We start from the raw sequence: 13,367 nt of genomic DNA, 5'->3' as shown, positions 1-13,367 counted from the left end.
TCTAAAACTTGTTCAACTCAAATTGGATTTATTGTAAAGGGAATGGAAGTGCTCTGAAGAGTTGATTTCTGAGTAGAACTCAAACTATAAAAGAACTGATGTAGAATTGTTATTGTGAATGAAATGGCTATGATTTGTTGAAGTCATAATAATTGTGTCCATTTTGATGGCTAGTGGTGGTGCACAAAGTTGTCTGCAACTCCCAAAAGTTCTATGAATTATGAAAATTCATCCTCAAATCTGCTATTCATTAGTCTTCTTCTTAGAATGTTTGTTATCCAATCAGGAAATAAGTGACAGCCTATGACGTAGGTGAAGGAACACCACAACATCGTAATAAACATATAATCTTAAGTGAAAAATGCCCGATCAATTGCCTTCAAGTTATTTAGCCAGACTATTCAGCAAATACTTACAAATAATCAATAAATTCAATGAAAATCAAGCTGGGTCTGAGAGTGGGTTGATTTTTTTTAAAGGCTGACTTGTTAACAAATATTGAGTATTTCATAACTGAGTGGTTATATTCATAATTAGTAGTTCAGCCATCTAATGCCATATTGAGTCAGCATGCATCTGAATCTCTTTAGTGTTCATCAGTTTTGTCAATCAGTAGCAAGTCCATGTCAAGCATATGATATGAATGTTTTCATTCTATTAAATCAGTGTCTAAACAGACCAAAGTTCTTGGGAGATGTTGAAAGCTGCTCAGATGATGGAACTGGAAACAGTGATTCTAAAGAGTGTGATTCTGAACCTGGTATTTAAAAAAAAAAAAAGGGAGTAAGTGGGAAAAGTAGATGTCTCCATGTCCTATCAAAACATCTTATAAGGCTCGTCTTGGCAGAGGTAGCCTCAAAGAGGATGGAGAGAGGCTGTTCTCAGTAGTGACAGATGGCAGAACAAGGAGCAATGGTCTCAAGTTGTGGTGGGAGAGGTCCAGGTTGGATATTAGGAAAAACTATTTCACTAGGAGGGTGATGAAGTACTGGAATGGGTTACCTAGGGAAGTAGTGGAGTTTCCATCCCTAGAGATGTTTAAGTCTCGGCTTGACAAAGCCCTGGCTGGGTTGATTTAGTTGGAATTGGTCCTGCCAAGAGCAGGGGGCTGGACTTGATGACCTTCTGAGGTCTCTTCTAGTTCTATGGTTCTATGATTCTAAATATAGGTCTCCATTAAAATATTTTCCCTCCAGTGTGCCTCATTTTGCTAGTCAATGTATTATATCACTCTTATGAATGTGTTTACTGGACCTAAACTTAAGTCCTTATATCGGCTGTGTCTAGACTGGCCAGTTTTTCCGGAAAATCAGCCACTTTTCCAGAAAAACTTGCCAGTTGTCTACACTGGCCACTTGAATTTCCACAAAAGCACTGACTTCCTACTGTAAGAAATCAGTGTCCGTGCCAATCTAGACGCTCTTTTCCACAAATGCTTTAAACGGAAAACTTTTTCCGCTTTACTGTAAATTTACTTGTGCAAGAACGCACATGCAGTGTAGATGCTCCACAAGTTTTTGCGCAAGAGTGGCCATTCTTGCACAAGAAGCCTGCAGTGTAGATGTAGCCCAATTGAGGCCTAATCAGCACAGAGAGGAAGAATGACTTCTCGAGTCTTGCTCACAACACTCCTGTTAATGCATCCCAGAATCATGTTTGCTTTTTTGCAACTGTCACACTGTTGACTCATATTTAGCTTGTGGTCCACTATGATCCCTAGATCCCTTTCTGCAATACTCCTCCCTAGGCAGGCATTTCCCATTCTGTATATTTGAATCTGATTGTTCCTTCCTAAGTGGAGTACTTTGCATTTGTCCTTATTAAACTTCATCCTATTTACCTCAGACCATTTCTTCAGTCTGTTCAAATCATTTTGAATGATGACCCTATCCTCCAAAGCATTTGCAACCCCTTCCAGCTTGGTATCATCTGCAAACTTAATAATCATACTCTCTATGCTAATATCTAAATCGTTGATGAAGATATTGAACAGAACCGGTCCCAAAACACTTGTTATGCCCTTCCAGCAGGATCGTGAACTGTTAATAACTACTCTCTGAGAACCATTATCCAGCCAGTTATGCACCCACCTTATAATAGCCCCATCTAAGTTGTATTTGCCTAGTTTATTGATAAGAAGCTGGCAAGCAGCAAAGAAGGAGAAAGCTTATCTTTTCTACTCCAGCAAGGAGGGGGAAAGTGGGCCTCATGTAAGAAGGAAAACATGCCTAGAATTTAGCAAGGCCAATCCCTGTCTTGGTCACACCCTCACCAATGCTGCAGACCTTCCCAGATCCCTATTAACTCTGAAATAACCCAATAATAATCACAGCTATTTTTTTCTTTTATCACATACAGGCACGTGCTAGTGACCAGGGAGTCGCTCCTTTGCTCTGCCTCTCCTAGCCCTCCCACACAGGAGCCCTTTGGGTTGCTGCTCTTGCGCGGAAATTCCGCTGAAGCCCGTGGTCTCCCCTACGGGCATTGCTATCTTCAACCACTCACGGCCGCAGGGACAGGGCTCGTCGGGAGGCCGCGGGACAGCGCAGGCGCCTGTCGGGTTGGGTTTACACTGCATTTCCCAGAATCCTGCGCCGAGGTTGGGGCAGCCGAATTAGGAGGCAGCGAGCGAGCGAGCCGCGCGTGCGCCGCCGGGCTGCTTTCCGGGTGCGCTCCAGCCCGCTCTGCTGCGGATGCTTGTGCAGGGGCTGCTGGTGCCATGTGCGGGCAGGAGCCCCCCGCCTCGTACCAGGAGGTACTGAGGGGCAGCGCGGAGGGGTGGGGGGTTGGCTGGCGTGAGTAAGTCTGCGCGCGCAACGGGAGCGAGGGGTTTGGCTTTGCCGAGTAAACTCCGCCGCGGGGCTGCACCGGAAAATGCCTGGCGGTGGCTGTTCGCAGGCGACAGGACAGCGGCGGGGATACGAGCCTCTGAATGGGTGACAGCCGCCTTTTGGGTTGCAGCTGTCTCTCGGGGGCGTGCTCATGAATGGGGAGCCCCATAGTCCAGTTAAATAGCAGCAGCTAATTATGACATCATAATCAAAGAATTAAAATTGAAACTTGGGTCAGCTGAGCTCCCTATTGCGCTCTGCCTATGCTCAGACTGGTTCTCTAGCTCTTCAGTGGCTTCGATAAGTCACCTCGAGCAAAGAAAGTCAACTAGGTCAAGTTTTCATTTTAGAGCCATAGCAAAATGGATCATTGGCTGTTGCTGTGTCTACATTGGCATGATTTTGCGGAAAAGCGCTTTTGCGCAAAATCTTGCTGCCTGTCTACACTGGCGGGGAGTTCTTGCCCAAGAACATTAACGTTCTCATGTATGAAATCAGTGCTTCTTGAGCAAGAACTATGATGCTCCCACTCAGGAATAAACCCGCTTGCACAACTGTTCTTGCGCAAGAGGCCAGAGTAGACAGGCAACATGAATATCTTGGGCAAAAAAGCCCGATGGTTAAAATGGCCATCAGAGCTTTCTTGTGCAAGAGAGTGTCTCCACTGGCACAGGTGCTCTTGCGCAAAAGCACGTTTTGTGCAATGGCACATGCCAGTGTAGACGCTGTCTTGCACAAATACTCTTAACACAAAAACTCTTGTGTTAAAGAGCATTTGCACAAAATCTTGCCAATGTAGACGTAGCCTGTATATTGCCCTAAGCAAACTGGAAAGTGTCCATTCTTCCTAACCTGCTATCAGTCAGAGAGATCATGAATCAGTTTGCTACCCAAGGCATCTACCTGCTCTCTCGGTAGGGTAACGCCTTGATCTCCAAGTCTTTGTATTTAAATATGTAGGAACTAAACATGGTGATGTTTGATACAAGCAAATATATATCTTTTTATTTTAAAAAACAAGGAAATGATAGTTAAAATACAGTAAACTATAATATTGTAGAATGAAAGTGTATACAGTTGACGTTTTCAATTTTATAACAAAAGAGGGATCTGTCAGACATGAAAAGTGATACTGATGGCTCAGTTGTAATCCTGCCAGAAACCTGAGCGCTTCACCTCATTTGCATATCAAACTTGTATATAAACATAATATTATACTTGTACTTGCATCTTTCCTGGTAGAGGCATAGAAATTGTCTTGTTCATGCTGCAGCTGATCACCTTTGCCTTCACCAGATAGGCAGACCAAGAAAAGGACACAGCTGTTTGCCTCATTTTTAGAAAGTTGAAGGTTTCCTGTGGATTTGGGTTTGCTTTGTGGGAAGCCCTAGTTTAACCTATCAACATTTATCAGTTCTCCTATTTCTCATGTCAAACTGGAAGACCTAAAAATATTAAAATAACCTCACGTACAAACAAGTGAAACTGAACAGTTCTTCGTTTATTTATATCCCCCCCGCAGAGTTTTCTCTGACTGGATGAAATTCACTTCACTCAGAAGAGCACATGTTGCTGATATTTCTAAAATGGCTCATGAAGCATGGATCCTGTATCTCCCTGATCTACCCATAACTCAGACTCAGTGTTGATACCCTTTAAATGGTTGCTGCCAGCTATCCTCTGAAGAATTTCACCCACCATGGCTTATTATCTTCTGTGTCTTTTCATTTTATCCTTCCTTCCTTTTTCTTTTCAGATAAGGGGCTAAATTTGAGCTTTTCTTTGCTCACTTGACTCCACAAAGTTCTACACTTAAATAATAATATCCTTCCACAAGACCAGTGACTGGAGCTAAATTTGTCTAAAATAGAGATCCTAGATTTGTCACCTTTAGTTTTATCTTGACTTCTAGTTTCCTCTTGTAATTCTACTCCCCACCCCTCCGGCTTGTGCATAAGCAACAGTTGGAAATGCTGCATCATTCTAGAGTGATTCTCTCTCCCTTGAGACTGCCACAGAACTTAGACACATTTTTAGGTGGTGTGAAAGTACAGAGCCTATTCTCTCCCACTTCTCCCAGCTGCTGTAGTGTAATTTCTGTAATGATTGCACCACCAGCAATGCCCCTCTGCCATGTATATTGGCCAAACTGGACAGTCTCTCCGACAAAGGATTAACGGACACAAATCTGATATTCGAAATGGTAACACACAGAAATCTGTTGGGGAACATTTTAACTTGCCTGAGCACTCACTAATGGATTTAAAGATGGCTATTCTCTTACAAAGTCATTTCAGGAATCAGCTAGAGAGAGTCTGAGGAACTGGCCTTCATATGCAAATTTGATGGCTTGAATAAAGACATGAACTGGATGAGCCCTTATATTCAACACCCAAATTACATCAAAAGCTAAATATCGGGCACTTACAGCCTCACTATTAGCCTCACTTAGCACGGACAATTTAATTGATAGATTTTCCCACCTTCCTCTCCCCCTTCTTTTTCTGCTTTATATTTGAACCTCTGTGCCTCTTGCTCCATATTTGTCATCTGAAAAAGTGGATTGTGCCCACCAAAGCTCATGATACTGTCTACATATTTTTGGGTTAGTCTCTAAAATGCTACAGAACCACTGCTGTTTTTAAAGTTTGGTTTAGTTACAGACTAACATGGCTACCCCTCTGACACCATAGGAATGTCAGTGCTGAGATCAATTCCAATTCTTGATCTTGCATGATGTGGGAATCTTGCAGTGAACTCAGTTGTCAGCATGAGCCCACCTGCACTGTTGACCTAGGTACTAAAGGTGTGATCCTTGAAGGAACTTGGGCACTGAAATCCTTTTGTGGGTCTGGGTCCAAGGGTTAGTGTTGAATTTTCTTCTTTCTTCCATTCCTGCATATTAAAGAAGACTCATTGTAGATTTATCCTGAAAGTGTAAAAAGTATCATAATATGATTTCTGCTTTGATATTACAGTGCAGTCTTTGTATGGTCATTTTTTTTGCAGGTTAATTTAATTTGACATGGAAGTTCACGCTAGTGCTGTTTGCATATTACTGTGAATTGGAAACAGTTGGCACTTATTCAGCTTCCTAAGTTCCACTCTACTCAAAATCACTCAGTGTACCTGGTTTTCTATGTTTAGACCTGACATGAGCATGTTGCAGGTTTAAAGAAAGAATGAACCATCTCTTGTATTAATTGCATTGTGTGCTTCTATAGGACTTTTCATTTGAGGATTTCAGTGCATTTTACATTAAGCCTTCAAATACTTGAGGACAGTAGATACTAATAATCTCATTTTACAGAGAGCTAAACTGAGGCTTTGAGAAGTTAAATAATTAGTGCATGGTCACACAGTCTGGCAGTGGCAGGACCAGAATACAGAATGCCTTTAACCCCCTAACTAGATAATATGGCTGTGTCTATACTGGCAAGTTTTTCCGCAAAAACTTGCCAGCTGTCTACACTGGCCGTTTGAATTTCCGGAAAAGCAATGACGATCTCATGTAAGATTGTCAGTTATTTTCTGGAAAAACTATGCTGCTCCTGTTTGGGCAAAAGTGTTTTTCTGAAAGACTTTTGCCCAAAAGGGCCAGTATAGACAGCGTAGTACTGTTTTCCGCAAAAAAGCCCCGATCGCGAAAATGGTGATCGGGGCTTTTTTGCGGAAAACCGCGTCTAGATTGGCATGGATGCTTTTCTGCAAAAGCACTTTTTGAGGAAAAGCATCCTGCCAATCTAGACGTGCTTTTCCGAAAATGCTTTTAACGGAAAACTTTTCCATTAAAAGCATTTTTGGAAATTCATGCCAGTCTAGACGTAGCCTATCGGTTGATGAAATCTGTGAATTAGGAGGAAGCATGTCTAATGAAGTGAGAAGATTAGAAGTCAGGAGTTGAGGAAACTATTTCTGGTTCTCCCACTTACTAGACCTGACTTTGTATAGTCCCTTAGGTCTTTTCTACATGAGGAAGTTGCACTAGCAGAACTTAAGTCAGTTTTTAAACTGAGATTAAAAGGCTTGTCCATTGCAACAATCAGTTAATGGGAAGCTGTGGTGTAACTACCTCATGGACAGCCCCTCACAGTAGTTTGTGAGGGGTTGTTCATGTGGTTGTAGCTGAAATGTATTGACAGTTAGTTGATGTCATTTGTGTCATTAATGTCAGTTGTGAAGACCAGGATTTTAACAGGGTTCAAAAAAGAACTAGATAAATTCATGATTGTTAGGTCTACGGATGTAATAGTGTAGTCGATTAATAGATAACCTGATAAGCAAAAACTTATAGGTTAGTGCTATAGACTACACACATTTCCCCTCATCTTTTGCCAGTAATTTTTTTAGCAGGCTGGCCAGCAGCCCAGCTCAGTCCTGGTTTGCACTGGGTCCTGGACCTAACCCCCTCTGCGGCTCTGCATTTAAAGTGTATTAGGAGCCAGACGGGCAGGCAGCCTGGCTCAGCTCCAGCTCGTGCTGGATCCAGGAACTCAGGACCCTCCCTGCCCCAGACAGTGGCTGCCTGGGGACTATAGAATAGTCGACTAACCAATAAGAATTCATGAGGTTAATCGACTATTCAATTAACCGATATTTAACATCCCTAGTTAGGTCCATCAGTGGCTATTAATAGTGTCTGTAGTCTCTGTCAGAGGCTGGGAACGGGTTACAGGAAAGGGATTACTTGATTCCCTGTTCTGTTTACTCCCTCTGGGGCATCTGGCACTGGCCACTGTCGTCAGACAGGATGCTGGGCTAGACGGACCTTTGGTCTGACCCAGTATGGCCGTTCTTATGTTCTTATGATTAGCCCCATTTCAAAGAGGACTAGATCAAAGGTCATTAATGAATTATTACTATGAGTCAGCAGATCCACATGCATGGTTAGTCCATAGCAGTTTTGTGCAGGCTAGAGTCACACCCCCACCTTACTGCAAACTAAAAATTCCTATAGTCTAATCTTTAATCTGGTGCTAAAGCTTCTGCAGACACTCTTATGTCAGCATAAATGTGTCTTATTTTGGTTTAGCTAAACTTTTTCTTAAACTACGCAAGCTAATCTGCAATAATGCACTCTTAAACTAAACTGCTTAGGGTATCTGTTTAGCTGTGGTCTTGTCTTCACTACCACTTTTGTAAGTCAACTCATGTCATTCATGGGTGTGAACCTCCCCCCATAAGTTACACAGACAGAAGTGTCAATGTGTACAGCACATTGTCAGCAGAAGAGCTCTCTCCCATCAGCGTAGCATGGCTTCACAACCAGTCTTACAGCAGTACAGCTGCACTGCTGTAAACTCGATAGCGTAGACCTGGCCCTAATGTGTTGAAATTCACACCTTACATTATAACAGGGCAACTTCCTTGTATGGACAAAACCTTGCTCTCTCTCTACTGGTTTCTGAATCTCTGCAGCCTCATACCCTGGGAAGTCATTCATACCTGTGCAAACTGTGTGGCTGTGTCTACACTGGCACCCTTTTCTGTAAAAGGGATGCTAATGAGATACTTCGGAATTGCAAATTCCGCGGGGGATTTAAATATCCCCCGCGGCATTTGCATGAACATGGCTGCCGCTTTTTTCCGGCTCGGGGTTTTGCCGGAGAAAAGCGCCAGTCTAGACGGGATCTTGTGGAAAATAAGCCCTTTTCCAGAAGATCCCTTATTCCTACTTTCAAGGAATGTTGAAATCATGAGACGCTGTCTTAATTTTGAGGGTTCAAGAGGACTGAAGATGCCACTGCAAAGTCTTGTTTTTTCCAGGATGTTGGTGGTAGTAAGTAAGATGAGGGCCTGAAACAAAAGCCAGTAGTAAGGCCTGGTTTGAGGCCTGAGGCCTAGCTAACAATGAACAAAACATGGCTAATATAAAGCAAAGCTGTGAGCAAGAAGCAGGCCTCTGTTCACAGAACTTGGCATGACCAGGGCTGAGAGTGTAAAGCGCTAATTGGTAATAGGCCCAGGTTTAGAACAGAATTAATACTAGGTACCGACTGTAAAGCAATAATTGCTACTGGTCATAAGTTGAAAGCACATTCCAAAAGGATGGTAACACCAGCTCATTAAAAAAGACCTTGGTACCCACACTTCTCACAAATACAGACCCGGGTTCAGGAAAGGGTCTAAAATGACAGCGTAATGGATAGAGGTGTTCTAATCAAACCATGAGATACAGGGTGATGGGTGGTATCTAAGTAGTGTCAGAGGCTGGTAACCTGACATGTCAGGAGTGATGTGTAACTTGTTTGTACTTGTATATAAAGTGGTGTCTTGGGGGGGACAGTCTTTGTCCAGCCGGGGGGGCAGTAGAGTCTCCTACTGATTGACCTGAGTCCGTTGTTACGGCGAACATATGCATAGTGATTCAGTAGTATCTACTGACAATTATTACTGTACTTCGTTTTACAATAAACCTGGCTGGGCGCTTTCTGTCCTTATCTGATTGTCTTTGGGGGCTATCTCAAGATCTGCAATGTTCACTGATTTCGTAGGTCCACACTGCACATGTCATTGAGCACACACGCAGGCAGGCTTCTGGTTATCATCATCGATGGAGCCAGAGACCTGTCAGGACTAAGGATGTTAAGGACTAGTCAACGAGTCAATTCTCCCCCCTTGCTGCCTTTATCAGATAGAAGAGGGGATAATTCAAAGCAGCAGTTGCGCACAACTGATCCCTGGCTCACCTGCGCAGTGCTGATGCTTTTGAAATGCCTGAAATGGTTGCGTTTCAAGGTGGCAGCACCATATGGAGCCCAGGATCAGCTGGGGTTCTGGGGAAATGCTGCACAGATTCTGAGTCCACCACTAATCCCAGTGGGGCTCTTGAACACTTCAAAGCTGGCATGCCCACGTGCAGCCCGGAGTCAGCGGGACTCCTCACTGGCCCGAGCTTCACGCCGAGTTCTGCATTCCTCCTTTGAAATGTACTAGAGCCCCAGCAAAGGGCATTTTTAGGACATTTCAAAGGAGGAACTCGGAAATGCCTATCAACTAGTCGAATTGTCGATGGAAATTCCATCAACGACTCAACTAGTAAAATAACTGATAGTTAACATCCCTAGTCAGGACACCATGACAATATATCTTGACCTTCTTCACCATCAGTGACCCTACTACACTAGTGTGCTGGACCGGGGGACGCAAAAAACTCTGGGCTCAGTTTCAGGCTCTCACACTTCCTTTGTGGCTTGAGGCAAGTAACTTAATCTCTCAGAAATGGGGATCATAAAATCATAGAACCATAAAGCTGGAAGAGACCTCAGAAGGCCATCAAGTCCAGCCCCCTGCCCAAGGCAGGACCAATCACAATTAAATCAACCCAGCCAGGGCTTTGTCAAGCCGAGACTTAAACACCTCTAGGGATGGAGATGCCACTTCTTCCCTAGGTAACCCATTCCAGTGCTTCACCACCCTCTTAGTGAAATAGTTTTTCCTAATCTCCAACCTAGACCTCTCCCACCGCAGCTTGAGACCATTGCTCCTTGTTCTGTCATCCGTTACTACTGAGAACAGCCTTTCCCATCCTCATTGGAACCTCCCTTCAGGAAGTTGAAAGCTGCTATCAAATCCCCCCAGTCTTCTTTTCTGCAGACTAAATAGACCCAATTCCCTCAGCCTCTCCTCATAGGTCATATGCTCCATCCCCCTAATCTTTTTAGTCGCCCCCCCATGAGCCCTCCCCAATGCATCCACATCCTTTCTATAGTGGGGGGGAGAGGGCCAGAAATGGACACGATACTCCAGATGTGGCCTCTCCAGAGCAGAATAAAGAGGAATAATCACATCTCTGGATCTACTTGCCACACTCCTCTTAATCCACCTAATATGCCATTGGCCTTCTTGGCTACAAGGGCACACTGTTGACTCATATCCAGCTTCTCATCCACTGTAACCCCCAGGTCCTTTTCTACAGAACTGCTACTTAGCCAGTTGGTACCCAGCCTGTAACAATGCTTGGGATTCTTCCGTCCCAAGTGCAGGACTCTACCCTTGTCCTTGTTGAACCTCATCAGATTTCATGTGGCCCAATCCTACTATTTGTCTGAGTCACTCTGGACCCTATCCCTGCCCTCCAGCATATCTACTTCTCCCCCTAACTTAATGTCACCTGCAAACTTGCTGAGGGTGCAATCCATCCCCCTCATCCAGATTATTAATAAAGATATTGAACAAAACTGGTCCTAGAACTGAGGACAGAGAAACCGCTAGAAACCAGTCCGCTAGAAACCGACCACCATCCTGACACCGAGCCGTTGATCACTACCCGCTGGGCCCGGCCTTCTAGCCATCTTTCTATCCATCTTACCGTCCATTTATCCAGTTCACATTCCCTTAACTTGCTAGCAAGAATGTTGTGGGAGACCATATCAAAAGCTTTGCTAAAGTCAAGGTATACCACATCCACTGACTTTCCCGTATCCACAGAGCCAGTTACTTCATCATAGAAGCTAATCAGATTGGTCAGGCACGACTTGCCCTTTGTGAATCCATGCTGACTATTCCTGATCACTTTCCTCTCTTCCAAGTGCCTCAAAATGGATTCCTTAAGGATCCCTTCTATGATTTTTCCAGGAACTGAGGGAGTTGAAGTCTGCTTTTCTGAAGTCCAAGGTGTGTATTTTACTACTCTCTTTTCTTCCTTTGGTCAGGATCCTGAAATCTACCATCTCATGATCACTCTTCCCAGGTTGTTACCCATCTCTACTTCCCCTATTAGGGTGTGTCTAGACTGCAGGCTTCTTTCGAAAGAGCCTCTTTCGAAAGCATCTTTCGAAAGAGGCTCTTTCGAAAGAGCGCGTCTAGACTACAATGCGCGGATCGAAAGATCGATCCGCTATTTCGAAAAAGAGCGTCCAGACTGCCGGACGCTCTTTCGAAATTGAAAGCCACCCGGAACTGCTTCTGCCAGGGCATGGGGGCAGCATTTCCTTCCGGGTGCTGCCTGCCTGCCCTTTGCAGAGACGCATGGTGAGAGGGACACTCCTGAACACCCGTTGCTCTGCTCCTGCAGCTGCCTTTGCTGTCCCTTGAGGAATTTTGCAAGGCATTGCAGTGCTGCTTTGGAGTGCTCAGCTTCCTGGGACACCCCAGCAGCTTTTTTCTTTTGAGGTTTTTCTGCTTGCAGACCCTTATTTGTGGCATGGAGCCAGAGCTGCCCCTGGGCAGGCGAGGGCCCCACACCACCATACTGCAGCTGTTGCTGCATCTTCGTGAGACAATCATGAGGCTCCTTCCCGAGCTGGACCCAGACCAGAGGGACGAGGGGTTCCCCCGTCCGGCAGCCACACTGCCCTTGCCTCCGAACTTTTTCGTGGACAGGCGTGTTTGGAGGTTTGACACCAGCTCTGAATGGTGGGACCGGCTCGTGATGGAGATCTGGGATGACCAAGACTGGCTACGGAACTTCCGCATGAGAAAGACCACTTTCCAGGAGCTCTGTACCTGGCTCGCCCCTGCTCTGCAACGGCAAGACACCCACCTGCGGCCCGCCATCCCCCTGGAAAAGAGGGTCGCCATTGCCCTCTGGAAGCTGGCAACCCCCGACAGCTACCGCTCCGTGGGACACCAATTTGGCGTGGGGAGATCTACTGTCGGGGCCGTCTTGATGGAGGTAAGTCATTGTCTGGGGACAGTCACAGTTTGGGGTGGGGGGAAGGGAGACTGTCAGGAAGGGCCAAGTGGAGTGGGAGTGGGAGTGGGAGGGAGCTCCTCCACTCACCCTGAATTGGGGGGCGGGGGGGGGGGTTCTGAGGAGGGGATTCCCGGGCTGTTTGTTTGAGAGGGAAGGTGGGCGGTGGGTTCTCCTCCTAAGACATAAGGCACCCCTTCTAACACTTTGTTGTCTGTCTCGTTCTGCAGGTGGTGAGGGCCATCAATTCGGAGCTGCTCAACAGGCTCATCTGTCTACCGGATCTGGACAGCGTCATGGCCGGCTTTGCTGCCCTCGGCTTCCCCAATTGCGGAGGAGCGCTCGATGGGACACACATTGCCATCCGTGCACCGCCCCATCGAGCAGCCCAATTCATAAACAGAAAGGGCTACTTTTCTATGGTCCTCCAGGCCCTGGTCGACCATCGTGGACAGTTTTCGGACATTTGTGTTGGGTGGTCAGGGCGGGCACACGATGCCCGCATCTTCAGGAACTCGTACCTGTACCGGAGGCTTCAGGCAGGAACTTTTTTCCCCCATCGCCAGTTTGCGGTTGGGGATGTGCACATGCCGGTGTGCATAGTGGCTGATGCCGCCTATCCCCTGATGCCGTGGCTGATGAAGCCCTACACCGGCCAGGTGGATGCGAGCAAGGAGCAGTTTAATGCTCGCCTTAACCGGGCTCGCAACCAGGTGGAATGTGCGTTTGGCCGTTTAAAGGGCAGATTCCGGTGCTTGCTCACACGCCTCGACATGGGGGAGACCAACATCCCCGAGGTGGTGGCCGCGTGTTGCGTCCTCCATAACCTCGTGGAGAGGAAAGGGGAGGCCTTCCTACCAGGGTGGGGGAGAGCTGCTGATGCCCAGGAGAGGCTCTTTGCC

At 45.8% G+C, this 13,367-nt stretch overlaps 1 protein-coding gene across 4 annotated transcripts in view; it reads left to right on the top strand.

The window, feature by feature from the left end:
- The window catches only part of PACC1 (proton activated chloride channel 1), an 82,211-nt gene that overhangs the window by 11,372 nt on the left and 57,472 nt on the right, over positions 1-13,367 (top strand). The window contains exon 1 of one of the 4 annotated variants that reach the window (XM_075925158.1): positions 2,423-2,755. The exons of 1 other annotated variant lie outside the window; for it this stretch is intronic. In XM_075925158.1, coding sequence (XP_075781273.1) covers positions 2,720-2,755 — 36 coding nt within the window. In that variant the 5' untranslated portion in view covers positions 2,423-2,719. Of the gene's footprint in view, positions 1-2,422; positions 2,756-13,367 lie in introns of those variants that run through there. 2 more of the 4 variants (XM_075925159.1, XM_075925156.1) reach the window with 2 other exon arrangements.

The sequence above is a fragment of the Pelodiscus sinensis genome, chromosome 3, assembly GCF_049634645.1.
Source record: "Pelodiscus sinensis isolate JC-2024 chromosome 3, ASM4963464v1, whole genome shotgun sequence".
In the NCBI taxonomy this organism is placed as follows: Eukaryota; Metazoa; Chordata; order Testudines; family Trionychidae; genus Pelodiscus; species Pelodiscus sinensis.
The sequence above is the reverse complement of the archived record's forward strand: the minus strand, read 5'-3'. Positions and strand labels throughout refer to the sequence as shown.